Source organism: Phoenix dactylifera, chromosome 7, assembly GCF_051530095.1.
Source record: "Phoenix dactylifera cultivar Ajwa chromosome 7, Ajwa_hap1_PhDact_Kaust_v1.1, whole genome shotgun sequence".
NCBI classification, from domain to species: Eukaryota; Viridiplantae; Streptophyta; class Magnoliopsida; order Arecales; family Arecaceae; genus Phoenix; species Phoenix dactylifera.
The window spans coordinates 8,875,001-8,902,497 of record NC_143196.1 but is presented as its reverse complement, the minus strand read 5'-3'; the positions used below and the strand labels follow the sequence as shown (position 1 = coordinate 8,902,497).

The following is a 27,497-nucleotide window of genomic DNA, read 5'->3' as shown; positions in this document are numbered from 1 at the left end:
CCTTGGAATAGTTGTGGCGTCGGCATTTTTCCATCGCCTTTTGTGGCTCCGAACACGACAATGACATCTCGTCGGTCTCGACACCGGACGAAGCCGTGCTGCCCGTACGTGACATTCCAGCGTGCGTGTCGTCATCAGCCTTTAGACTAGTGGCTTCACCTTTTCCCAAATAAATAAAAATCCCAGTCCGGACTTAGCGCTTCCTGACGTGGGAAGCCACAGGTTCGTGTCTTGGAACGTGCCCACCACGCGCTCTTGCCGACACAAATGGATGGCTGAGTGTACTACCGATGCCTTTAACCTTCTCTTCCTCCTCTCCTCCTTTTTTTTTTTTTTTTTTTTTTTTTTTTTTTTTTTTTTTTTTTTTTTTTTTTTTTTTTTTTTTTTTTTTTTTTTGGTAAACAATAAGAGAAAGAGAGAAGTGGAGAAGGGGACGAGCCCACCCCACATAGCAGCCCCCTACTGAGCTCCCATCTTACCAGAAGAATATTCGATGCATGCAGAAATACCATATGTTGGACACTTCAGCCGGTTTTACTCATATCCTCTCCATCTATGGGTCTGGGTCGGATACCTCTCTGGCTCCGGCACGAACTCTCTGTGCGAGTACGTCACACCTAATACCACCGAGGCTGCCAGAAGATCAGTAATCCTTCCAAATCTCATATCCGAGCAGAGAGCATCCGGTCTCCATAATTTAATCAACATCCGTGCATTTCAAACTCGGAACCACCTGGTTAGAAGTAAGGCCCCGTTCCACTGAACTACCACCTCTGTGGTGAACCTTCTCTTTCCGATGAGCATTACCTCTCTCAAAAAAATGCCAGCAGCAAACATAGATCGTATGGACCACTATTTTCTTAAAAAAAATAGTTAAAAAATATTATTGGAGTTCGTTGCCTTTCTATAAGTGCTCAAAATCTATACAATACAATCAATATAAAACTAAACACATATCTGTATGATTTCTTATAAATATAATATTAATAACAACATGGTCTTTCCATCCAGACCACGCGCCCATAAGAAATAGAGCTCACAGACATATATAGTGGCTGAGCTCCCCCACCGCCCCTCCTTTTGGATATCAGAGGCCACCAAACCCCATCTTTGAAAAAATTCTTCAAAGCCCAAACCTAGGACCGAAAGAAAAGCCATTGCAACATGTCATGCTAGGATTGGTGCTTCACACGATTCGCACGAATCTCTTCAGTATGGAACTAGGTCCTGGGTACCATGGCTGGGCTCCATAATATTGCTTCTTAGATATTTATTCAATCAGCTTGTCATTTGAGTAGAGTGCGTCCTTTTAGAACGCACTCCCACTTAATTCTTTCCCCCCTTATCCCTATGCATCACCTAATACTAGCACAACTGGGATTAAAGGAGAGAGCAGCCTGGAACCTAGTGGCTTAGTGCTCCTCTAGTGGAGAGATCAGGTAGGGAGAGTGATAAGGAGCAGCAAGGACCTTGTTTTCTCTCTCTAGCCTTCTTATTGCTTATCTCCACTCACCCACAAATGGACAAGCCTAGCTTCCTCCTCCTCATCAGCTCCCACGAAGTCATTGGTGGGCCTCTGAAGAGCCCATCTTAAGTGCCTATCGTGGCACGACACGTCATCAAACAGCAAGGTAAGGGTGCTTAGGTCAGGGCAGCAAAGCGACACCCACAGACAAGCCATGGAGGGGGACAGCTAAAATATTTTGGTGTTGCAAATCCTCCGTGGGCCAACAATGCATTCTTTACAGAAAGAGGACCAGTACTAGGACTGGGTTGGCCCTTTAAAAGGGAAGGGACCGGAGGGGTGGTGGCATGCCGTCTCTACGAGATGGTTGGTGAGGTCTTCCTTCAGTCGTAGTCATTATCCAGAGTAGCTACGGAGAAAGAGAAGACAGTAGAAGCTCGAGGATACGACCAGGAGGATTGTAACGCATCGACAAGGTACGTATGTTGCTTTCTTCCTATGTATTGATCTTTTTTTGTTTAACAAAAATGCTTTAGGAACTCAAAAATTAACTTAAAAGAATCGCCCAAGGGGTGAAAATGGACCGGATATTATATGTTCGAATCTGCTTTCATATGCATAGAAATTTAAACAATTATCCGATCTATATCCGAATATGCGATTCTATTTGTAATCCTATTTAATTTTATATAGTACTCATGAATTTTTAATATATATATATATATATATATATATATATATATATATATATATATATATATATATATTAACGTAGTATTAATTTGATTTATCACCCATTTAGTTTATGATCACAAAGTTTAATTATTTAACTTATATCAGTATTAATATCTATGCTTCAAATATATTATTTATATCTATATTTATTTAAAATAAATATGGATACGAACTTTGCATCATCCATATGCATTTGTCGAGCAAATGTTTGTATTGGCAATAGTGCCATTGCATTGTGAAGGGTAAAAGAGAGTTGGGTGACCTTTTTTTGAGTATTCTTCTGACTTAGCAGTGCATAGCTCTTTGCGTTACCCTCCATGAGCACGCAATCCCACTGTTTTCTCCCTCCCACTTCAGCTCCATCTTGGTTTACTACAAACTCATGCTATGGGGAATGTAATATAATGGGAACTGAGGTAGAAACATAGCGGTACCACGTGGCACTTTGATATTGCTAGATATTTTCATGCCTAATGAGTATAGACAGTGGTAAAACTTCTTAAACTAATAATGCATCAAGCCATATAATAAGTTTAGAGACATGCATGCGTACAGGCGTCCATGCTTATATCTCACTTCTTAATCTAATACTAGCAGAAGCAGTTGTGGCGATTGATTTGTTATGTTCAGGGTGTATTTGTTTCCATGCAAGCGAACAGTCTCAAGTGCACTTCGACTGGAAGTGGTTACTTCTAATTAAGCATTTGTTTCCATGTAATCCAGCTCAAAGTGAAGAACTTGAGTACTCTCCACTTCAGCAAAAACAAACTTCGAACTTGACTTCAGCTGGGCGGCTCCACGGTCAAGTTCTAGCCTGGCATTTGCTGCTAATTCTAGCCCACTAATTGCTTGCGATCCTAGCCTGTTACTAATGGACCATTTAAGTAAGATTAGATGAAAATATCACAAGTTGCTGGTATACCTTCGCAAATTTATTATTTGCACATATACCCTTATAATTTTTTTTGTACATGCATAGCATTATAAATATCCAAAATTACATATATACCCTCTCAATTTTAATTTTGCTACTTATATATATATATATATATATATATATATATATATATATATATATATATATATACACCCTATACATTATTTTTTAGATTTTTTTGCATACATATCCTTCTAAATATTAAAATTTATATGAATATTCTTTTAAAATTGATATTTGTATGCATAACCTTATAAAACACTTGTTTTGTGCGTATATCTTTTTTTTTTCTTCTTTTTTCTTGCATATGTGTCTACACCATCTAATGTCATTAAGAAATTAGCAGTTTGAAACTAAAAATCACTAAAGTACGGTAGACATGCAAAAAGAAATATTTTTGAGGGTATGCATGCAAATAGCAACTATGCGATGGTATTCATACAATTTCACATGTTTAGGAGGGTTTACATGCGAAAAAAGTTAATTTTATTTTTATCTATTTTAACTTATTTTAACACTCAAACTTTAGTCTAGTGCTTGCTACTCAATATTTTCTGTAAAAATATTGCTCAAGAAAAATATTGTTCCAGCAATTAGATAACAAAAGGAGTTATAGAAGTTCTTTCATAATCATGGAATTATTCTACTTTATTATTCTTCATTTTTAACAACCACTATATGTTATTTTATCGAAAAATAGCATGTAATATTCATTATTCTAGATGCATATATGAGGGCATGTATTAGAATATAAAAAGAGATTAGAATCTCTTAAAGACACTTGATAGATTACAATGATCAAGTTTTCTTGCTACTACTGTACTTATGGATGGAAGAGTACATCAATCATTCCTAAGAAAAATCAATAAAGGACTTCATAACCTTTCAAACTTATTAATAACCACCACAGCCATGTGATAGAAAGTCAGGAGAAAAAAGATTTAATTAGTATATGGGACCCATCTTGTCATAGCAATTTTAAATCAGCCATTAGTTTGCACACAAGAAATTTTTAGCTCTACAAGATAAATATTGCAAATCTCATGCACTAAAAGATAAATATTGCAAATCTTTCACAACATTTTTTTTAAATAATTTATAAAGCTAAAGGTAGGACCTGACCATCTTTGTGTAAAAAAAAGGATACAACAGCAATGAGAGGGATTTAGATTCCAATGGCAAAAACTCCGATGAACGGAAGAGAGGGAGAAGGGCTACCAATGGTGGAAAGGAGAGTCGGGGAAATAAATTTGACCCCGAATGAAGGAGTGAAAGAGAGATTAAGAGAGATCGAAAAATTTTTCAAACAAGATAGAAATATTAGTTTTCAGTCATACCCATTAATCTGTTACCCGCCTCAGGGATAAAAAGATAATTTTATAATTTTAATAATTTTTAATTTAAAAGATCATAATTTTGGCTAATTACATCAACTGAATTGCTATGTTAAAGATATTCATACAAAAATAGTGTTTTGAGAGAGCATGCATGTAGATATCAATGTGGGAGGGTATTCATGCAAATTTCAATTTTTAGGAGGGTATTTATGCAAAAATACAAAAAATAATTTTTACATGCATATCCACCAAAATATGTGCATGAATACCCTCCAAAATTGCTATTTACATGTACACTCTTATAAACGTTTGTTTTTCATATTTATCCATTAAGAGTATTTCCATCATTTCAATTTTAAACTGCTAACTTCTTAACATTAGATGGTACGGTACATATGCAAAAAAGAAACAAGAAAAAAGAATATATGCATACAAAACAAGTATTTTATAAGCGTATACATGCAAATATCAATTTTGAGAGGATATTCATGCAAATTCTAATATTTAAAAGGGTATGTACACAAAAAAACTCTATTTTTTTACATATATACGCTCACAAATTTATTATCTGCATCTATATCCTTGTAAATTATTTCTTTTTGCGTACCCTCCTTTATTGAGTTAAAGGCATACATGCAAAAAGAAATAATTTATAAAGGTGTACATGCAAAAGCAAGTAATTTATAAAGGTATACATGCAAGTAGTAAATTTATGAGGTATACATATAATTTTAAATATTCATGAGAGTATACATGTAAATAGTAAATATGAGAGGGTATTCACATAATTTTAGATATTTATAAATCTATAGACACACACAAAAAAAAAATCCTTATTATTAATAATAATCATTAATGTACCTAAAATTCTTAGGTCCTGCACATCTTCCTCCAAAACACTTATAGCAGAACTTAAATCTTATAACCAAGTTCTCAAAACTCAAGTAATTAGAAATCAAATTCAGATACTTCATCACTTGCCTAGAAATAAACATGTCCATATGTTCCCTCGGATTCTTGCTGGGCCAGCTTTAAACTGTGGGTTTGTGAAGTGGACCAGCTTTAGCAAACGTTGACTAGTTTTTTTATGATTTTGTTAATCAAAAGTTGGCAGTTTAGGATGGATTTATGTATTTTTTTTGCTAAGTGTCTTAGAGCATGCCATACCATGGACTTGTGACCAACATATATAGGTGGCTGTCTGCGTCCCACTCCTTGAAAGCAGTGGGGGAGTTGCATCAACTCTTTCTTGGTTCAACAGATGGAGAGCAAGAGCCATTCCATGGGGAATTGGAGTGGATTGGGAGGTTTTTATTTAGAGATGGATCAGACTGCTTTAGTTATAATAACCTTTCAAAAAAGGGGTCTGCAAATGAATCTGATTAGAGCATTTAGTGATAAATATTTGGAAGTGGATTCATACTAAGCATTGATATGGGACCCTGCACGTTAGAAGTTCAACTTTTCACAGAAATTAGTTCTTTTTTTTCTTTTTTAATTTTCATATGTACGAAGCTTAAATAAAATATTTCTAGACCCATCTAGAGCACTCTATGGAATCCACAATAGTTTCAGCGCTTCTATCAAGTTCCAATTTGATGTTGCATGAACACAATAGATCTCTCAGCGTATGTCTATTAAATTCAAGGGCTGTGAAAGAAACCAATCTTTCACACTTGGCAGTTGCCTTGTTTCTCAACTTTATTAATTATGTCTCTTTTGTTAAGATCCTATTTAAAAACCCTAGCTAGCTTTTAGATGGATGAGTCTAAGAGTATATAATTAGCACCATAAGAGTCCTTGACCCTATCATATGGAACTATTATTTCTCAGCACCTTTTATTCTAAAGGATATAACATAGTATAGCTAATTCAACAATAAAACTATTGGACAGATTTTTTTATAGGAGCCTTCCCATTAGTTCCAAAGAACCTCCCCATAACATGCATGTATCAAAGTTGCATGTAATTAATATAATCATAATGATCATTGAAGTATCAAGATATCTCAAGATGGATTAGACCTCGAAGACTTCCTCCAAATGGAAGAAGGTACCAAAGGCATGGGCTAAGATTGATTTTGAAATATACACAAAGTCAAATACATCTCAAGGGGAAATATACACATCATGTGGTTATACATAGAAATTTACATACAAAGTCAACGATACAGTCAGAATAGAAATATTAATTATGAGTTTTAAACCTAAAGTTAATAAAAACTTATGTTATAAGCATTGAACAGGCATAATGTCTGAACTCTCTCCCACAGGAAACTTTTGCTGACATAAGTGGTCGTTGAAACAGATTGCATGTCCCTTGGGGCACACCTTGCACTTTGCATGACACATTCTCATGGTGCAAGAACTAGAGAATTGGTTATATACATGATTAATTTGTTTAAGGCCGCGTTGCCAGTGTCTTTGGTCGGTGTCTATTAATGATCAAGTAAATCTTAATTTTTTAGAGAGGGTTTCGCCGGAGTCTACTATTGAACATGGACATCTGGTTTCATGATAATATGGAGTTGGAAGGGTTGCGAGCTAGAAACTTTAGAATTGGTACAAGACTAGCCAAACAAGTTTGTCTATCCACACACATGCAAAGGACTTGGGCTTGGAAGGTGTAAGAAATGGACCCAACATCCTCTACGATTCATGGTTTTTTGCATCGTAGAGTGCCGTGCAGCACTCGATGTCTACCATCTGAAGATGGACGGTTATCAACAACAATCCATCTCTTGAGGGTGTGCACCAAGAGCCGCATAGCGCGCTACGATACAAACCATGCACCAAATAGGACTCATACTCGCAGGGAATATGTCTTAGTATCCAAGTACGTAAAATAGATACATCATAGCCTCCTATGGAATCAAGTTGCGACCAACTGGGAAATTACTTTGCTAGCCCTCATCACTATCAACTAGCTCATATTTGAAGTTTAACAAGCATATAGAAGAATGATGCTACGGTGCCAACGAACGCAACCCTAGGGGGAAAAAAGATAGGAAAACATGCGAGAAATGTAAGTACACCAAAGTCAGATCTTTAGTCATGAAATCCTGCAAGCCAGACATGATAAGAAAGCAAACTATAATATTTCTTAGGGAAAAGAAAGGAAAAGAAAACAATAATGATGATTACTCGATCGGATCACCTCCGACTATTAGATCTAGACTAGCTACTATATAATGGATTGGAGAGCTAACATGAAGATGAATCCCTTGGACAAGCTAGCTAGGGATTGCTCTAGCTAGGTTATATCCAAGTTCCCTCAATTCAAGCATCCCAGAATCAAGCCTGGTAGGCTGTCACCTCCCAGATCCCAGTGATCCTTTAGGTATAACCCAAACTAACAAGCAGACAAGCCATGAAAGGGACTAATATCACTAATCTAAGGCCCCAAACTAACGCCAGTACGCCAAAAAGGATTGAAAATCTTCACTTGCTCCCTGGCCTGCATGATAAGGAAGCAGGTGAGCAACCCCTCGGTTTGCAAGCATGCATGCATTGTCCAGCGCGCTGCACCAAAACTTCCTCGCTCGCATGCATGAATTCGCGCGTCAACAGCGCCACAAATGAGTGCATCCGGAGGTCGGCACGTGGAGGGCGAGAGAAGAGAACTGGCCGAACCAAAGGCGACAAAAACTTAGTCCTTATAAATGGACTAGTCTGAAAGCCCAACCGGCCAATCCGTGCAGGGAGGACTGAGGAAATTTGGCTAGTCTTTGGACGTCTAGTTGTCTACTTCGTCGCTGCCAAGGCAATTATCTTTCCCGTTTGTTCTTTTCTTTTTGATCTAAAATCCTCTGCATGGTGCTTAATTACACCATAGAGTACTATGCAGTACTCAATAACTACCATCAGTGATGGACAACAATCAAACAAAGCGCATCATACATCACACGTAAGGCTGTCTTGTTTGATGGCCATCCTGATGGTAGCCTTCGAGTGAGACATAGTATCTAACGATATAAATTGTGTACCACAAAGTATCTTTGCTCTTTTTTTTTCTTTTTTTCCTAGTTTTGTGCTCATTGTTTTCTTTTTTATTTTTGGCCTATCCTCTTGAAGTAGAACTCCTTATTGTCTTTACCTAGCTAGTTTAGCATTTTTGGTTTAGTGTATGAAGGAATTGTCTTTTAGATGCTTGTGAAATTCAATGCTAATTGGGCAAATGTCAATGGTAAGAGAATGGGATTGTTGTCAACCAGCCTTTGCTTGTTGGTATTCTCCTCCACTTGGAAGAAGGGGAGCATTAAATCACTGGTGGTGGTATCTTTATCATACTTTTAAAAATAAGAAAACAAAAAAGAAGAGAGGGAGAGAGAGAGAGAGAGAGAGACTTGCAATTATAGATCTATGTAGGGGTAAGGGTGACATGATTTGGATCTACGAGCTCATAAAATCCAATGGTAGATGGGTCAAGACAAGACTAGCGGAAGCTAGCTGTCTACTTCGTCGCATGTGAGTATGCATATCTTTCCTTGTATTCTTACAGGGAAAAAAAAAAAAAAAGCTTATCACTTCTTGTTGTCTTGGTGTACTTTAGAGTTTAGATCTGGATTTGGTGTACGGAGGAGTTGTCTTTGAGCTGCTTGTGTAATCCAATAGCGAATTGAACTGTAACAATTGTCAGAGATTAGGATTGAAGTCGACCAGCCTTCGTTTAGCTGGTTGGCATCGCTCTCCACTTGAGAGAGGTTGGAGCCCTGGAAAATAAAAGAATTCGAGAAACAAAGCAAGAAACAAGCAAGTCCAATTGTAGATCCGTGTAGGGGTAAGGAGTGATTTGATTTGGATCAACAAGCACATGAAATCCAGTGGTAGCTTGGTCAAGAATGCAGTAATTACATCCTTAATTTCCGAAAGGATCTGGGTCCAAGTTTTGGGAGGTGATTTCTCATGTATTTACTTTGGAAAGTTTTGCATCCATTTTTTCAAACTGATTATTCTCTGTCATTCATCTAGGGTTATTCTAGGTGTAATGATCATTGAATAGAAGATTGATCCAACCCAATCACAACACCTTGGTTCCTGAAATTAGAAATTCCAAATGAATGAAACATATATTCCACTGCAACCAAAATTTTAGAGCTTTGATAATTACAAATACATGAACCTCATATGAAGTTGCCTGATTATCTTGGTTTGCATATAATGTGCATAACAATGCAATTTATTCGTACCAAGTATGCCTCTCTTGATCATATTTTTCTATTATGCAATATTGTAGAGGATAATAAACTTGGGAGTGTATTTAGAGTCCACTAAAAGCATTGCTTGATTGTACCATATTCATCCATTAGAGACACTTTCATTCAAGTCATTTTTTGCATCTCATATGTTAAAACTTGCTTACAAGTTCCATTTTTTTCTAGGTTGATGGTTAGTGTGAATATATATATATATAAAGGTTGATGGTGGTTTGAAATCTATGATCCCAAACATTATCAGAAAGCCACAGCATAAAAAAACCAATAATTTCTATAAATGATCTAATCCCTTCTGAGTCCTCGATAAAGTCAATTGTAAGAAATTCTTCCAATCAGGTGATATGTGAGATTTTTATGTTCTATGAAACTTAGACATCATTTACTTCATAGAAGCAATCAAATTTAAATGGAATGGACATTTCAAATTGAAAATAAATCAAACATAAGGGAATAAATCAATTGAAGCATATAAGACTTTTGTGGTCATTAAAAATATCTTTTGAGTTCTTGTTTGATCAGTTTTACATCTTTTATTGGTAAAAAAAACTTACTAGATTTTTTCTAGATAACATCAAAAATTTCCATTTCCATTGCGTCTTCCTGTAGGAAATTAAAGCCACATAGTATCTTGTCTTTCGGATAAGATCAGTCAAATCTAGGTGATGCATTAATTCACAATGCATAGTTTATACAATTATAATTTATCTTTAACAATAAACATATCCAAATACAAGTAGAATATATGAACAACTAAAGGTTGGCTTGATAATAGACTCATTCAAGTTAATTCAATTCGAGAATGAGCTGATCTCAGTCCAATACTTCATACTTGAGCAACAAATAACTTGGAGCCAAATAGTCTGCCAACTCAAGTAAGTAACTAAGCACAAGTTTGGGCAAGTTTGTGCAATTCAAATGTGTGCTCTAATGCTCCTTTCATCAAGCTAAGGCAACTTTGCACAACCTTGACCTCTAGTATATAAACTTATGGCTAAGCCTCCTTTAAGCTTGGCCACTCGCAACTCTTGCTAGGCCTAATGTCGTTTATCCTATGCACAAGAATATTCTTAGAAACCACCGAGGCTTTGGGCAGTGTTTGGTATGGGAATAAAGTGGGTATAAGATATGGAATAATAAGTCTTTTAATTGCCATATAGGTTTTAGAAAATAGGCATAGTTAAATAATTAATTGTGTTTATGTCGAATACAATTATTTGAAGAAAAAACTGTCATAAGTTATTCCTACCTTAAAGTCATATGCCTGTCTTTCTATTTTCCTTGTTTTTCTTCGATTTAAATTCTTTTGATCTTTTATTATTTACAGTGTTAGGGAATAGGATAGGGTGAAAAGCACCACAGTAATTTCGGAAATTATATATAGCAAAGCAAAAAAAAAAAAAAAAGAATAACTTATGATATAGTTATTCCAGCTGGCACAAATCCCTATTCCTTCTCCTATTCGCCTTATCCACCTAAAAAACAGATGCTTCTGCTTTTCAGAGCAAAGCAGCACATCCGTGATGCATGGAGCTCGGCTCCGGCGGTTCATGGCAATTTTCGAAACCCTAAACCCTAACCTCGGTTTCTCTGTATAAGAGAAGGGAGTGAAAAGCTCTCTCTTTCTCTCTCTCTCTTCCCAACCCCCAGTTTCCCGTTCGGATCTTGGCTCGCGATCGATCATTTTGGGTTCGATGCACGAGAAACAATGGGAATCAGTCGAAGAGCTCGTGACTCTCTTCTCAGATTTTTGGTGCTCTCTCGTATTTCTATGGATTCGAAGAGCTTCATTGCCTACGGGCCGATCCAATTGGCTCTCTGTTTCATTTGCCCCTCGAAATGGAGACGAAGAAGAGGAAAAAGGGCAGAGAGAGATCAAAATCGAGACCTCGGTTCTGTGAAAGATAGCTAACCAGCTCTATTTGGGGAAGGTGGGTTCCATTCCCATGGGATTGCCCGTAGAACGCAAACGGTTGTTGCTTAGATTGGTCTCTCATTCCTTCTTTCCTTTATGTATTTATTTGCATCCATCACAAATCTTTAAAAATTTAGTCTTTCGCACCAACTATGTATTTGATTGCATTTAAGTTGCATTTGTTGGTCTCTTCTTCCATCACATTCTGAATTTATGATGTACCTTGTATAACACTGACGGTGTTTGGCACGAAAATTTGAGCAATCCCCATTGTGGAGGGATGTTTAAATGGGGTAGGCATTTTTAAAATTGGAGATGCCATGGTTCTCTCTATAAGATGTATAAATAAACCAATCATTATAATGCAATCTTTTGCACTGACTGGTTATTAATACTGAGGGGTTCTTGCTTTTTAAATTGCAATTGGTGCTCTCTTCGTCCATCAATTTTTGAATTTATGATACACTTTGCATGATATATCCACCTACAAGTTGTTGGATGAAAGTTTGTGCAATCAACCTGTGGGAGGGGGTTTATATAGGTCAGGCATTTTTGTCTGACAGTTCTTTCTCTGGGTATATCAAACACTATGAATTTCGGACAATTTTTGTGTATATTTCCAAGGCCTATGGAGCCCTGAAAGGTGTATGCGGCATCGGTTTTTTGCCAGAAATTATTAATTTGTGCTTCTAGTTACTGAAATCTGATTTCACTTGCTATCTTTCAACCTCTTCTAAATTGTGTTCTTTTTTGCTGATATATTTTTCTGTCCAGGTTCATCTCTGTTTGAGATTAGGCATATAATAAATTCACGGCATTTATACACTGTACAAAAACAATTGGTTTATTTGACACTTGCCACATGTTATAGGGGAACCGGCAACACCTGGCAAGGATTAGCAGTCCTGCAGTGCCTATTGTCATAGTAGGTCATTGCCGAGGACAGCGGCATCTTGATATCAGAAACATTGTTGTTTGTTGGGGAGAATTTTGATTGATGGAAAATAACCCAACTACATCAGAGAAGCAGATTGCTATCCCAGTTCCTGCAGAGGGCATGAAGGTTTCCTCAGATGAACTGAAGGAAACCGCCCCAGATGCACCAGAGAAGCAGATCTCTGTCCTGGTTCCTTCAGAGGGCACAAAGGAATCCTTGGATGTACTAAAGGAAACCGCCCCAAATACGCCAACTAGGCAAATTACCACCCCTGCTTGTTTGGAGGGAACCATGAGTTCTGTGGATGCACCAAGGGATGGAATGACTCCAAAAGACACCAAAGAGGAGGAGACTATATTGCCATCACCACTGGGGAAACCAAGGAAGACAGGGTTTCATATCTTTTTCATGAACATAAGGTATCACATGGATCTGTTTCTAATTCAAAAACTTTTAGTTGAAACTAAGCAAATATCACAGTATATTTAATTTGCTAGACATGGATTATTCAAGGAAATATGTGCTGAGTCCTGAAAGAGTTTATTTTAAGCTAATGCTTGTTTCTACAATTGACTGACCAGATGTGTCTACAAGTTGGATGAGCTGGGGTCAGAGATTATGCGGATCACGGTGCCTGCTGCACTGGCATTAGCAGCTGACCCACTGGCTTCGCTAGTTGACACTGCTTTCATTGGCCGACTAGGTTTGTCCTTTAACCTTTATATTTTCTTTATCCAGATCCTTGGTCACCTCAAGTTTCCTTGTGCGCATAACTCATGACGTGTGTGTCATCATGCTTTGAATAAGTGTGTGCTTCCCATTTTACTGTATAGTCGTTGGTGGATTAATCTTTATGTTGCATGTAGTGGTGATATTATCCATTTTGTTGACATACTACGGAAAATATTATGAAGATACCCTGCATATTTCGAGGGGTTTTATGAAGGTTTAATTGCCATTTACCATCATGTACTAATTCCTTATTTGGAGGTTTGAAATCTGCAGCCGTCTCTTAAATTCCCATGCCTATATTACATTAGAGTGCTTTTTGTTGTTTTGATGCTTCAGGGAGTTGAGGTAAGGATACTATAACCATAAGCAAATCAACAGGTAATTAAGGGCCAGATATTACTGATTGTGCATTCTTTCAACCGACGGTACATTTGTTATGATGCTAAACTTCCTTTTTGAGTTAAAAGTAACTTTTGTTGCTTGTAGCTACCAACTATGGGTGATTGACATTTGGTATACTAAACATGGTTCACTGTACCAGACCATACCATATGGTATTAGGTGTACCGTACCATACTGGTAGCAAACAAATACTTGATACAGGGGCATACAAGTTTTGGCACCATGAACTAACCTGTACAACTATGCTAGCATGATACCATTACAAGTATCAAAATTGGTACCACAAACCACGATATTAAAATTTATCATCTTTTGCTCGTCGTGTTATTTGCTTAAATCATCATATCTGGTGAGTAGAGTTTTTCATAGTCAAACATTTTAAAAGTGTCCCTTATATATCCCTTTCTTTATTTTGTCAATGGAGTATAGGTTCAGTGGAGATTGCTGCTGTAGGGGTTTCCATTGCCATATTCAATCAAGTTTCAAAAGTTTGCATCTATCCACTTGTCAGTGTCACAACATCCTTTGTAGCAGAGGAAGATGCCATCATTGGCAAGGGCATTGAAGAACAGGACAGCAAAGACTTGGAAAAGGCCTCTCGTGTAAATACTGATGAGAAAGAGTTTCCCCCTTGCCATGGTATGCCTGTATAGTCTAAAATCCAAATCCATTCTGCTGAACGAATATGCAGAATTCTCTCTATCTCTGTGTGTTTTTGTGTGCATGAACACTTGCACTTGCATGTGTGCATGTGTGCTAGCTTTCATGCTTGCATTAACTGTTTCATCCTTTCTACTGTACATAGCTTGACCAACTCTGAAATATCTGTCCCTGCTTCAGATTCTGAGAAGAGAAGGTGCAATGTATCATATATTGCCAGTGAATGTATGAAACTATCCGGGTCTCAGCGTAACCGAAAATATGTTCCATCAGTTTCTTCAGCCTTGATTGTTGGTGGAGTGCTTGGGCTTCTTCAGACTATGTTCCTTACTCTTGCAGCAAGGCAGGTCTTAAGCATCATGGGTGTAAAGTCTGTAAGTATATGAGTTAAGATTTATGAAAACTCAATATATTGCATCTATCATTGCTTTGTGGTTTTCGACTCATATCACCTTGCTTGAGTATGTTCAGATTTAGAATGATAACCTGTTTGTCTAATCATGCCTTTAGATCAGCAAATCTTCAACTTTCATAATGAAAAAGTATGAACTGAGATATAATATATTCACAAAGAAAAACTTATCCTCGTAATCATGATTATGCATGACTGAACTTTCTTTTTCAATATGGTATTATGGAAATGACACATAAATCTCTTCCTGTTTGGCCAAAGTCATCTATACCATATTTGATCTTGTGAGGGTCTGTGTGACATCAAGTGTGCTTCAAATCCATATTCCAATGCTATGAAATGAGGTTCTGCCCCTGCAAATTTTTTTTGAAGGAACACCAAGATAGCCAAGAAAGTAAAATACGGGGTCCAAAAGAAAAAGAGTGTCACTGAAGAACATAAAAGCAAAGCAAATTTTGTAACAAAACAAACTTCTCTAGGGTCACCAGATGGAAACATGAACATTGTACCCATTGTGAAAATGGGTACAAATTAAGTGTCACATGTTGCTGTATGTCGCACAAGTTTTAACCTTCAGTTAATTGTTCACTTATATATCGATAACATTGACATAATCTGCATTGGAGCTCCCTATAAGCATCACACTGAGGATCGGTGGAGTGACAGAAATGACCAGGACAGTAACTACAAGAGAGAGACAGGTTTTGGAAGGACGCTCCTTAAAGATTGCATTCTGTGTGTGTGTGTGTCACACACATATTCTGATATGATCGTAACTTTAGTTGACTGAGATTAACTGGTGAATCACACAGATATCAAAATCATACATCTCTCCTTTTTTCTTTCAAGTTTCTTCAATGTTTTCCCTCTTTTCCTAAAATGGCTCATATCATGGTTGAAAGGTGGGGCCAACGAGAATGATATCGAGGGAATCTACTGTTATCGTTTGGATCAGGAGCCTATTTTCATGCTCTTGTGCAAGTTTTGGAGCTTCTATTCCTCTTAAAATGATTTTTTTCTTGGATTATGATCCTTGCAATAATCCTTGTGGATGATAGCTTTAGACTGTGGCAAAGATGTAGATGAATTATGAAACTTTTCTGCTTGATGTTGACATCTGTTTACTCCAAGGCAAGTGTGGTCTCTTTCGATCAAATACCAATTCGACTTGAACTTGTTAGTCAGTTTGTTTAGATGATGGTACCTGGCATGCTTCAAAATAGGTACTTTTGACAAATTTAGGATTTCCCTTTGTCAGTTTGTGGAATACTTGGGAGAGCAGTTTTGGAAGATTTTGACACAAAACGCTAAAGATGGAGAGGATATATGCTTTCTTGTATAGATTTGGACAGTACGACATCTTCAATTAGCATGTTTTCATGTTCTAGAGCAACTTTTGGTGTATTCTAGGTTACTTGTAATCCTTTATTTTACAGTATAATTATTATCAACTTCCATTCTAAAAGAAACAATTAAAGAAACATAGTAATTTCTTTCCTTGAGGTTCTGAATACTTAAATGAAGATGGCTAAAGTCTTGCATTCAGCATCATGCTCGATTTGGTTTTTTTAATCTGTTGCACGACACCTCAAGGATAGGGGCTATCACTTGAGGAGTTGCTCCATACTATGTCTAACAAGTGAAGTGACATCACTCTACTTGCTGTCTCTTTTTCTCTCCTTAAAATGATTGCATCCTCGTAGTTTTCTTGTTTAAATAGGAGAATTTTGAGTTTCTAATGGTAAAATGAGGAAGATGAGGATGGCCAAAAAGGAGATTTCTGCTATGCAAACAGTTGTGGCCAACGGAATTGGTCTACTGTGCTTCACTGACCATTATGAATTTTCATCATCAAATATTGCACGAACATTGGTGGATGGTAATTTGATGGAATAAAACTCTACATTACGTTTGACATATTTTTGGGCCTCTTGTGAGCTTTTAATGTTATGTTGTAGTATTTTTCCTGCTCTTGTTCCTTGTTTTGCCTACTTGAGGAGTTGTTTTATGCTTTTAGTCCGAAATAAGAGTTCTATGTCAGTTTCAATGCTATAGGTTGTCTCCTTGGTGTTTTCTACTTCTATTTTTCTATCAGTAGAACATATTTTGTGTCCTGCTGCATTATTTATTAATGACTGCTTTGTCTCTGACAGATAGACAAACAATGATTATTTACAAATTCACCTGATTGCATATTCCAATTGTGTGTCTATACGCATTATCATACCAAATGACAAATAGAATAACTTTGTTAGCAATTTTTAATTTTTGTTATGGTTAAACATAGTAGATGTCAGTGAATTTCCCCTTGCTAATTGCTTTCCTTGTATATTAGGGCTCTCCTATGCTAACTCCAGCATTACGGTACTTAACACTGAGGTCGCTTGGCTCTCCTGCTGTTCTCTTGTCTCTGGCCATGCAAGGGGTTTTCCGAGGATTCAAGGACACAAAAACTCCTTTATATGCTACTGGTAAGTTTAATTTAGCTTAGCATATACCTGTAACAACTAGGTAATTTGCTTTATCAGTTGCCTCAGAAGGTATCTCCTTGCCTTGCAAGTTAATCATCATGGGGCAAACAAAGAAACAGTTGATCTTTATGTTCTCTGTTAGCCAATAAAAAAAGGTTAGACTACTGTCAAAAGGGTCAAGTGAGTTCGGAGGTTGGATCTGTTACTGATTTGACATATACATGATTGGAGTGTTGGTTTGGATTCTTGGCTTAAACTTGTATATGCATCAATCCCAAAGAAAACCTATCTTGCCAATCATCTCTTGATCAAGTGATGCCTTGACCATCAATCAGACACCTATCAATTGCTGATTGACATCAAGTTTGTAATCTGGCCGTGCAGCATTTTCAAGCATTTGTGTATGATGTCTTAATTTGATAAAGCAAACCCAGTGAATGGGATATAGCTTGTCATTTGTCAAGTGGTTAATCCAAGAGATATTAAATCTATTTTTTCTGTTTCATTTTATGATTTATGATGTCATTTTAATTCCTTCAAAATTCCTTCCCTGGCATTTCAGTGGTGGGAGATGTGACCAACATCATTTTAGATCCAATTCTGATATTTGTTTTTCACCTGGGAGTCAGTGGTGCAGCCATTGCCCATGTTATTTCTCAGTATGTACTACTACCTACTTTCTTTAGCTATTTATTATCTTGGAATCCTATGTTCATATGTTTATCATTTGATGTCTCACAGAAGTTGCTCCTTGCAGGTACCTTATTACACTGATACTGTTCGTTAGACTGGTGCAACAAGTTAATGTCGTGCCTCCTAGTATCAAAGCCCTGAAATTTAGCAGATTCCTTAGATGTGGTAAGACTTGGAACCTTCCAGCAGTAAAATACCTAGCAAAAGTTTTGGAATATCAAATTAATATTAGTTACCTTGATCCTCTGCTTAAACTGAACTGATTTAGTTGATGCTTCTGATTATTTGTGAAGCTTCAAACTATGGCCTGATGAGCTTGCTGTTCTATTAAATCTCCAATCCAGCTTAATGTGGCTAATTTAAATGTCATGCTGGCCTAAATTTTAGATTCTGTATGTGCCTGAGATTTAGCTCATATAATTTGATAAATTTCCATATTAGCCATTTCAGATGGTGTGTTTAAAACAGTGTAATAACTAAGTTGTTAAGTGACTGCTGTGGTTTCAAGCAATCTTTCATTTTCTCCATCTGAGAAGGCATGGACATCCAGATTGAGGTGAAGACTGGGGTGGATGCATCTAAGGCCTATAGTTTCAGGTCCTAAGGGACCTGAGCATGAGCTCTTCCACAATGGCAGTGGTCAGCAGTTGCTGACCTGGCCAATTCCTGACCAACATGCAGTTGTAGCAGTAATAGCAATATCTTCTTCTTGAAATTTAAAATGGCTGAAAACTATATGAAAAATATTACAGATAACTGCAGAACATGGGTATACACTAACTGCTTTCAGCACAGGCTTTTGCTTCCGGTTCTGATCAAAGTTGGGTTAACTGTTATTCTGGAACCCAGGATTTCTGCTGCTGGGAAGGGTGATAGCTGTAACATTCTGCGTGACGCTAGGAGCATCATTGGCTGCACACAATGGACCAATTATTATGGCAGCATTTCAGATATGCTTGCAGATTTGGTTGTCTACATCTCTCCTTGCTGATGGACTGGCTGTCGCTGGACAGGTTAGACCTCATTTTCATCAGAGCTTATGACTAATGTGCACTAGTTGAAGGAAGCATGTGAAGCATCATAAAAAATCTCTAGCTTCATAATTATGTTTACATCTTATCTTTAGTCAACAAAAGTTAGTGCATTTTAAACCATGATTAGTTTTCCAAGCAACTGAACTTTACTTCTTTGCAGGCAATACTTGCCAGTGCATTTGCAAGAGGGGACCTTCACAAGGCGGTGACTGCTACAGCTCGTGTAATACAGGTGTCAGAAGTTTAGATTAAAATTCTTCTCCCTTTTTCCCCTCAATTTATTTTTCTTAACAATTTTATGCACATACTACAGTTAAGCATTGTACTGGGGATGGCTCTCACACTTCTGCTGGGAGTTGGACTCCAGTATGGATCAGGAATTTTCACAAAAGACATAAATGTGATACAAATTATTCATAAATGCATTCCGGTAAATCACTTTCTGACGATCATGTTAAATTATATGGTTAAAAAAAATGGTTTCCATAGGAAGTTGCAGAGAAAAAGTCATAGAGAAAGCTGAATTGTTATTTATTTGAAATCCATTGGAAACAAGCATAGAGAAATGTAAAATGCAATGTTCTGTATGTTTCTTCATGCCTTTTTTTTCCTTGAAAATATAATTATGATTCTCCTGACTTGTATAAGAATCTGACACATTTTCTGCAAAAAAACTGTTATTTGTGACTCAGTTTGTTGCTGGTACACAAATGCTCAATTCATTGGCCTTTGTCTTTGATGGCATCAATTTTGGAGCATCTGATTACACATATTCAGCTTATTCTATGGCAAGTCCTTATCAACCTCGCTCTGTATACTACTGAAGTCAACTTTTCTTCAACTATTATTCCTTCTGATACATTTCCCCCATCATTGCTGGATTAAGTCTTATTATTATGGTTATGTTTTTTAATGTTAATCTCCATCTTTAGGTTGGTGTTGCTGCTGTTAGCATTCCATGCCTCATATACCTTTCTTCAACTCATGGATTCATTGGAATATGGACTGGACTGACAATTTACATGAGTCTAAGAACATTTGCCAGTACTTGGAGGTATGTTTCTGTCATAATATCATCATCTAGTCATATATAGGGAAAAGCCATTGTAGCAGACCACCTGAGAAGAAATTGGGTAGAATGTTCTTCAGCTATTATTTCAAAAATGCAAAAAAATTAAAAAAAAAGAGTTCCAATTTTTCATTACCATGTAACGACTTGGTGATGTGCTCTGGTCAAGCCACAAAAGTACCTGCTTGTTAAAACTGGTCTATGTGATAGAATATCAGTAATTTGTCAAGTTAAATCGGTACCAAGTTACATAACAATGGTAAAACCACGACTCTCATGAGACCAGGAAGAACCTTTGCCCAGATTCTCCTGCTGGAGAGCTGAATAATGTTATCCTAGTAATTATCAGATAAACCTACTTTATTGCTGAAGTTTCCTCTCTCCCCCCACACCCACCTATCCACCCACGTGTGCTCACACATACACCAGAATAAACGATACTAACTGCCCGTATTTATGATGATATCTATTTAGAACTCGATACTGATTTGTTTCTGCTTGCTGTTTGCAGGATGGCGGCAGCAAGGGGGCCCTGGACTTTCATCCGGAGATGATTTATACTCCCTTATCACAAAGATCCTTTACTTTGTTTAAACAAGTCATAAATGTGGAATAAACAATATGTGTACTATGTTTACATCATTTTGTCAAGCATGGACTTCTTCCTATACTCTATACATGTCATATGAATGCTGCGGCTCTTGCTATACCATGCCTCTCCTTCATCTTTAGGAAATCCAGTGTTGTTACTTTGACTGATCATCTCTATTGATGGGGCTATTTGTGGAATATGATCCTCTTACTATCTTGTAAAATTCCCAGTGGCATGGCAATGTTCACGTCCAAGGCAAGCAGTTTATTATTGCCTGGTAGGCGTCTTGTAATTCATAAGATCAAGTTCAGCTGTCAGCATAAATACAATATATGCTTTTACTTTTCATTGGAGAAGTGCTCTCAAATATTTAAATAATGCTCATGATTCACTGAATTTTTTAATGTCTATGGCTGATTGGTGCACATTAGTATCAATGTAAAACATGTCATATGACAGCAATACTGCAATGGTGCATGATCCATTTCATTCTATGCTAGCCCATATAAACTGATTCCTAGCTATTTGTTCAGTTGGCTGAGTCAGAAACTTTCAGTTTGCTAAATCAACTCCTCTCCCCTCCAGGCATCGCAGATTGGTTTAAGGTAAAGTAAAAAGAAAAAAAAATACAGGTTCACTGTTCAATTTCTTGGCTGATACATCTCTAAGTATTTGAGCCAGGGTAGCTGAAGTGCACATAGATCTCTCTTCCTTTCTATCAGAAAAACTCTTTTTCTCACTCTCTTCTTGTACATGAGCACTCACAAAACTCGGACTCTTAAATCCTAATTTACAAAACCTATCTCAACTCTCACAAATACTGTTAGGTATTGCGGAAATTCATTGAGATCATGGATTATGGTGGGGGAATTGGAACTCAGGTCACTAGTACCTAATCCTTGGTGGCTTTACCCACTGCACCAATTGGCACACTCAATCAAAGTAGCCCGCCTAAAATGTTCATTACTTGAATTTTAGGTCAAGTCTCAATCTAAGTAAGCTAGCTAATCAATCGCGTGGTAAAGGGGTTCCAACCTTGCTGATTCTGTGGGAAAATTGAAACCTTCGATTCTTCCTTTCCATTTTGTAGGCACTTGCTCAAAGATGACTATTCTTAAGTGGTAGGTTGTGTTGGGTTTTTGAACAAGAAAGAGTAGTAGGAGACGGGGATAAGGAAAAAGAAACAAGATGAGGAGTTAAAATGAAAAACTTTTATTCACTTTTTCATGGCATGACATGTATTTCCACTTCTTTTTATAGAGAGGAGATGGGCTATGGATAAAGTCTTGCTTGCAAGGATAGGCATGCGAACCCTTTTACTTCTGTCCAGGTATGCCACAAGCGCTGTCCAAGAAAAGGTAAAAGATAAATTGGGACTTCAGTAAAGATAGAGGAAAACAAGTAGGACTCCATCTTGATGAGATCCCAGAAAAGTTAGAACATTCTAAAATAATTTGAATTTTCTTCTTATAGGTTGCATTTCGGCTCCTTTACCTCATCTATTGCTTGGAATATAAATTCAAATGTTGTTGCTAGTCAAAAGGAGGGGGCTATATAACCCCTTAAAATCGGAAGCATAGTTTTTATTCAGGTGCAATATGTAACCCTTTACCTCATCTACCTTCAGTTATGGTAAAAAGTTTGAGATTCAGAAGCAATTAAACCAGAGGTAAATATTTAGAATTTGACAAAAGTCCATATTTTTAAAAGAATCAAAAAGGATTTACGCAATTGAAAACACATATTAACAAATAGAAATGCAATAAATCATTGAAGAATTCGTGTATTTATTTACATATTGCAAGCATGTATGATGTGAAATCAATACCATTTGCATATTGTGTTTATGAATTGGTTGAGCCTATATACTGAAGAAGTGCAACTTATTCCATGACAACTCCCCTCAGTTAAATCCAGTTATCCTCCTCCAGTTTGGGGTTTAATCTGCATGTCTTTAGTTGTTACTTATGATCACTTATTCCATAGTATTGACTTTATATATATTAGTTTTTCTTATCCATTGAAACTATTTGAATTAGAATGTCATCTACACCAATAAGCAAGCTTTATGGCTGAGAGCACCAACAATTTCATTTTCGATTTTTGGCTTGTGCATCAAATTGAATATATATATGTATTACTTACGGAATTATGCTCCACTTGGCATGTTAAAGTTCAACTCCTCCTGACAGATCAAATATAAAGGGCTTAATTATTTGGAATTTATATGAATTCCTTATAGATAAAGAAATGTCTCGATTCCTTAAGTTCATAGATCATACTGTCAAGTTATTGCCTTTTACTATTATCATGTTTCTTACTAAACAAGGCAAATAGGATCTCCCTCCTAACCATGGATTCCTTCAATCTTGATGTCAAAATCATTCAAATACTCCTCCAAATTAGGAAACTCATCTTGAGTTCAAAGAAGAAGAGTGGGAAGAGCAATGGCTGTTTTTATGAACTCCTTAGGATAGCAGTTCTTTCAGGTGGAGCTCCTCTTCCTCTTAGCATGCTGTGTCGGGCCATTTGCGTCCGGTTCAAGCTTGGGCCATTTTCCCCTTTACCCAGTGAATTAGGCACTAACCTCAGAGATACCATAACATGGATTAGATTTCTAGTTTCAATTATTTGTGCAACCACCTAAAACCTAACCATTATTAAAATTTGTTCAAGTATTATATATTTAAAGTTACTAGAATTATAATTTTTTTGTTCCATCATTCATTATTTTCCTTTATCAACGGTGATATGAATAAATAGTATTTTCAAGTTCAAATCTTTGTATCAGCTCAAAAATATTTAGTTTTTTGTTCCGCTAATAATGACATAGTTGAGTAGCATCACTGTTCTATGGTTATCAACTGCCTTTTTTATTAACCTTTAATAACAATCATTATAACTGGGAAAAGTCCAGTCTTACCGTTGATTGGCAAACAATGACTGCTATTTCCTTTGCATTAAATAGGAAATAACCGATTAAAAAAAAGTATGCAAGAGGTTGAACAATGTATCAACTTAAAAAAAAAAAAGACAGATAAGGTCTTGCCATGTAAGAAAGAAAGAAAAGACGGCAAGCAACAATGGGGAAGGAAATGAAAATAAGATGCATTTATATAAGCATGCTTTATCCATCTAAACAATCTTGGAAGTGCATACAGTGAAAAACAATAAAGAAAATTATGAATTTTTGAAGCTTCCTATGTTTGCAGGCAAGAAGAAGATAGAAAATGGGAAACCAAGGGTTCTCCGCCTTCAAAGATTTTGACAACTATAGAAGTGAGAACTCTAAATATTTGAGATGTCAGGAAACGGGATACATAAACAATTTTGACAACTATAGAAGTGAGAATTCTATGTGCAAGATTTAATCCTTTTTTTTCAATTTCTCTCTTTTTCAAGTTATATGGAGGGATTCGACGTCACTTCCTTCTTGCCAGCAAGGATTGCATCATCGTATGACATGGCAGTGATACATGGGAGTCATTTTCCCATTGTACCCTAGCATTTACTCTTGTGAAGAAATAGACATTTTGAAAGATACTAGGCCACAGCTTAAAAATGCTGGCTGGAAAACATTAATAACCCAAGAAACCAGCTCCTGTAGATCTGCCACAACCATGGAAATCCCCAGGTATGTTTGAAAGAGAATGATTACATCATCTCTGAAATGATAAACAATAATACAAATTAATGTCTACAGCTATGATTTCCATGACAATGCATTTAAAAGAAAAAATTACAGGTTACTTTAACGGTTTCCAACTTCCGATCATCAGGACTGGAAAAAATTGTTGGTGAAAAATTTAAATCCTGTTGCAAACAAAGCCGTAGAACATGCCGAACAAAACTTGTGTCCACAAAATAATGGAATCAGTGTGGTCACAAAATTATCCTACTCTACAATAAGGCCTGGATGTCAATCTCAACATAAGAGCATGGATCAGGGATGCCAAACTTCCTCAAGACCTGGAAAGATGCATCCGAATCATTAGAATAGTCCAAAAAGATATCACAAACTTTTTCCAAAGAAAATATAAATTAAAAAACAGAATGCATTGTGTCGGCAGTAACAACACTCAATGTAGACGTATGACCCGTGCAATCACCAATCAGAGTAGCAAAAAGCATTTTTATGAAACTAGAATGCCACATAAATGGAACCAGAAATATCGACAACCAGGACATACATTACTAAAGCAGCTGTTAAGCATTTATGACCAATGCAAAAGGCTCGTGGCCATCTCAACATACAAACATCAGTTCAATCAAACCAGTTACATCACACGAAACGCTGACAGGTCCCATGACACTATTATGTAAGGGCATATTTTCTAAAATTAGCCATTCCGGTAATTTTGAAAACAGAATCTCATCTAGCATCATGCTTTGTTTATACCTTCAAAGTAGAGAATTTTATTTAGCCAGTAAACTAAGGTGGGAACAACCACTTTTCTGATGTCAGAATACCATTAATCCTATCATTAAAGAATAGGAAAAAGGTTAGGAACAAAAAGAAAATGGAAGCGATAGATGAATGAATACACTATGCACTAGAAATCACTTCACTCTATTACATTTCTCCATCAACCAAAATAACTCCTTGTCATATCTTGGAGATATTGTTCAACACAAGGTTTGAAAATTTGACCATACCGCAGTGCAGTAGTCCCTATACCAAGACATACCGAGGCATGTCAAGGGTATGTATACCAAGTCATGAACAGTATGCCCCCATACCAAGGTACTTCAAACCTTCGTTCAGTGATCTGTAAACTAACCCTCCATAAATATAGGATCACAACTAGCACCTAGATGCCAATATCAATAAGATGGTTGACTGATTAGGACAGCCATTAGCATAGATCAGCAATTGCCAAACGGATCTGAACTGGGCACTTCAACCCCGCACCGAACCGACATCAAATCAGGATGGTTTGATTTATAAAAGCCCTCCCTACCCAACCCCAGTTTGATAGTTTGAATTGTCAAGAGCCTTTGAAAGCTCTCTCCATCAGACGCTCATTCACCACTCCCCCCCTCCCCCTAACACTGCCATCCCATTGGCCACTCTCGAGATAAACCTAACCCCCACCCCTCCCTCTCCGTTGGATGCTCGCTCACTCGCTCCTCCCCACCCCCCCTCACCATCGCGATGCCATTAACCACCCTCGAGCTAAGACCCCCCCCCCCCCCATCTCTCTGTTCCCCTCCCCCCACCTCCTTCTCTCTCCCACTTCTTTGACACTGACACAATCGACCGCCCTCATGGTAACCCCCCCCCCCCTCCTCCTCCTCCTCCTCCTCCTCTCTCTTCCTCCCTCTCCCCCCCCCCCCCCCCAATTGTTCGGTATGCCCCAGATTGGTACAATACGTACTACCATACCAAATCGATTGCTGACTGGTACGAACTCTAGTACCAGTGTGGCGGACCTTGGCATAGACGCAGTGTATTGGTTTAATGAACTTGAGCAGAAGAGCTTAGATGATAGATCAGATAAATCAGTTACATATCCAATGTTAGCTTGGTGCGAAACTGGAATTTCTTCCATAAAGAATTAGGGATTGTTTGAAGGCAGTTAGCAACAACTTTTAATTAAGATTTGAGCTCCTTTTTTTTGCTTAAGATTTGAGTTCCTTTTAAACAACAGAAGTTTGCTCAGCAAACTCTCTAAAGCAGTCACAATTCTCAAATCTATTCAAAGATTTAACGTACACAAGAAACCTTGCAGAAAATTTGTCCAGATCTGATTTCCAATGGTAGTCAGCAGTTAATCTGATGTGCAGAGAAGTGAGCAATCTCAGCAATGAAAAACAAAAGGAATGGACAGCAGGAGAACGTTCAGATTGAAGTAGAAGGAAATAAGAGAAGAGTAAGAAGAAGCCGACAGGAGGCCTGATGCTTTTCCTTTACTAAATTTCTCACTTAAAAGGTCCGACAACTAGTCTCTTTGCAACTGGCCACAAAGGCTAATATTCAGATACATATAGAAAAGGGCCTCAGAGTGCTGGCCTGATGCTTTTCCGTGGACAGGGCTGGGACTCAAGTCCTTGGTCTAGACATTGCTATACACACCAAGAGTCAGTACATACCAGTTCCTTATCTGCATTTGTTTTATTTCCTGTTTCAGTGCATCCAGCCATATCAGTACCATACCATTCTGGTTCAAAACCAGTATGGAATCTGGTACTGATACAGTGATACTCATATTTTAAACCTCAAAGATACAGTATGGTTCTACCCACTGAACTCTAAAGGAGGTTACAAGTAGGTAGACTAGCAACTGAATGAGTTAAATACCATAAAGAGTTGCAGAAAAAGGAATAACAGTACAATAACAAGCCAACCAATATTAGCAGAAAGTCAAAAACATGGTATCCCGACCAATATCAGCAGAAAGGAATAGACAGAATTCTGATGCTTATAAAACAAATTAGTTGATGAAATAGGAGGCAAAAAAAGATGTTAAGATAATCCTGTGAATACGATATAGAAGAGTATTACATATTTTCACATAGTCCTGTAGGGAAGGTTAAACTACCTCAGGGTGAACAATTCCAAAGTGGCCTATCTGTTTCTCCTGGAATATGATGCTACATTGTCTATTAGGGAAGAATTCTGGCTCCTGTAATGGCCAATCAATAACAAAAGCAGCAAAATATGACATTTGATGGTAAAACAATGCCAGATAATACAAAACAGCAAGCACTATGTGGATCAGAATACACATATGCATATCCTTACATTGGAAGGCCTCATATAATTATCACTAATTTGGACATGTGGTGCTCTCACAATTTTCATGATTCTTTCCACCAATCCCAATATTTCCTGCACATCGAAATTTTATATTAAGGAATGACAACTTAAAGAAAGCTCTCTTGGATTGTGCA

The 27,497-nt window shown here is 37.2% G+C and overlaps 2 protein-coding genes across 6 annotated transcripts in view; one reads left to right on the top strand and one right to left on the bottom strand.

Annotated features, from left to right (window-relative positions):
• Positions 1-1,394: 1,394 nt before the first annotated feature.
• LOC103715928 (protein DETOXIFICATION 42-like) lies at positions 1,395-20,959 on the top strand. 4 transcript variants are annotated; one of them, XM_039127446.3, is made up of 14 exons: positions 1,395-1,941; positions 12,473-12,957; positions 13,120-13,241; positions 14,102-14,311; positions 14,513-14,706; positions 17,080-17,215; positions 17,778-17,874; positions 17,973-18,073; positions 18,758-18,921; positions 19,103-19,174; positions 19,256-19,372; positions 19,635-19,730; positions 19,875-19,996; positions 20,523-20,959. In XM_039127446.3, exons 2-14 carry the CDS (start codon positions 12,599-12,601, stop codon positions 20,563-20,565), a joined length of 1,833 nt encoding a protein of 610 aa, XP_038983374.3. In that variant the 5' UTR covers positions 1,395-1,941; positions 12,473-12,598; the 3' UTR covers positions 20,566-20,959. The 4 variants fall into 4 exon arrangements, with proteins under 4 accessions (XP_038983374.3, XP_088557317.2, XP_008801950.4 ...); XM_088701191.2 differs by lacking the exon at positions 1,395-1,941 and adding an exon at positions 8,911-9,368; XM_008803728.6 differs by lacking the exon at positions 1,395-1,941 and adding an exon at positions 11,172-11,617.
• Positions 20,960-24,213: 3,254 nt separating this feature from the next.
• LOC103715927 (tRNA synthetase beta subunit family protein) overlaps positions 24,214-27,497 on the bottom strand; it is a 31,065-nt gene continuing 27,781 nt past the window's right edge. Inside the window, exons 17-19 of one of the 2 annotated variants that reach the window (XM_039127447.3) lie at positions 27,349-27,435; positions 27,146-27,229; positions 24,214-24,572 (exon numbers count right to left, since the gene is read on the bottom strand). In XM_039127447.3, the coding sequence (XP_038983375.1) occupies positions 24,504-24,572; positions 27,146-27,229; positions 27,349-27,435 (240 nt within the window). In that variant the 3' untranslated portion in view covers positions 24,214-24,503. The remainder of the gene's footprint in view (positions 24,573-27,145; positions 27,230-27,348; positions 27,436-27,497) is intronic. The other variant, XM_008803726.6, reaches the window with a different exon arrangement.

Bases quoted from the DNA above. Each gene is read 5' to 3' on its own strand.
- LOC103715928 (XM_039127446.3), top strand. From the start codon at position 12,599: ATGGAAAATAACCCAACTACATCAGAGAAGCAGATTGCTATCCCAGTT. The intron at 18,074-18,757 runs GTAAGACTTGGA...TCTGGAACCCAG, and splicing joins TAGCAGATTCCTTAGATGTG to GATTTCTGCTGCTGGGAAGG. The intron at 19,373-19,634 runs GTAAATCACTTT...TTTGTGACTCAG, and splicing joins TTATTCATAAATGCATTCCG to TTTGTTGCTGGTACACAAAT.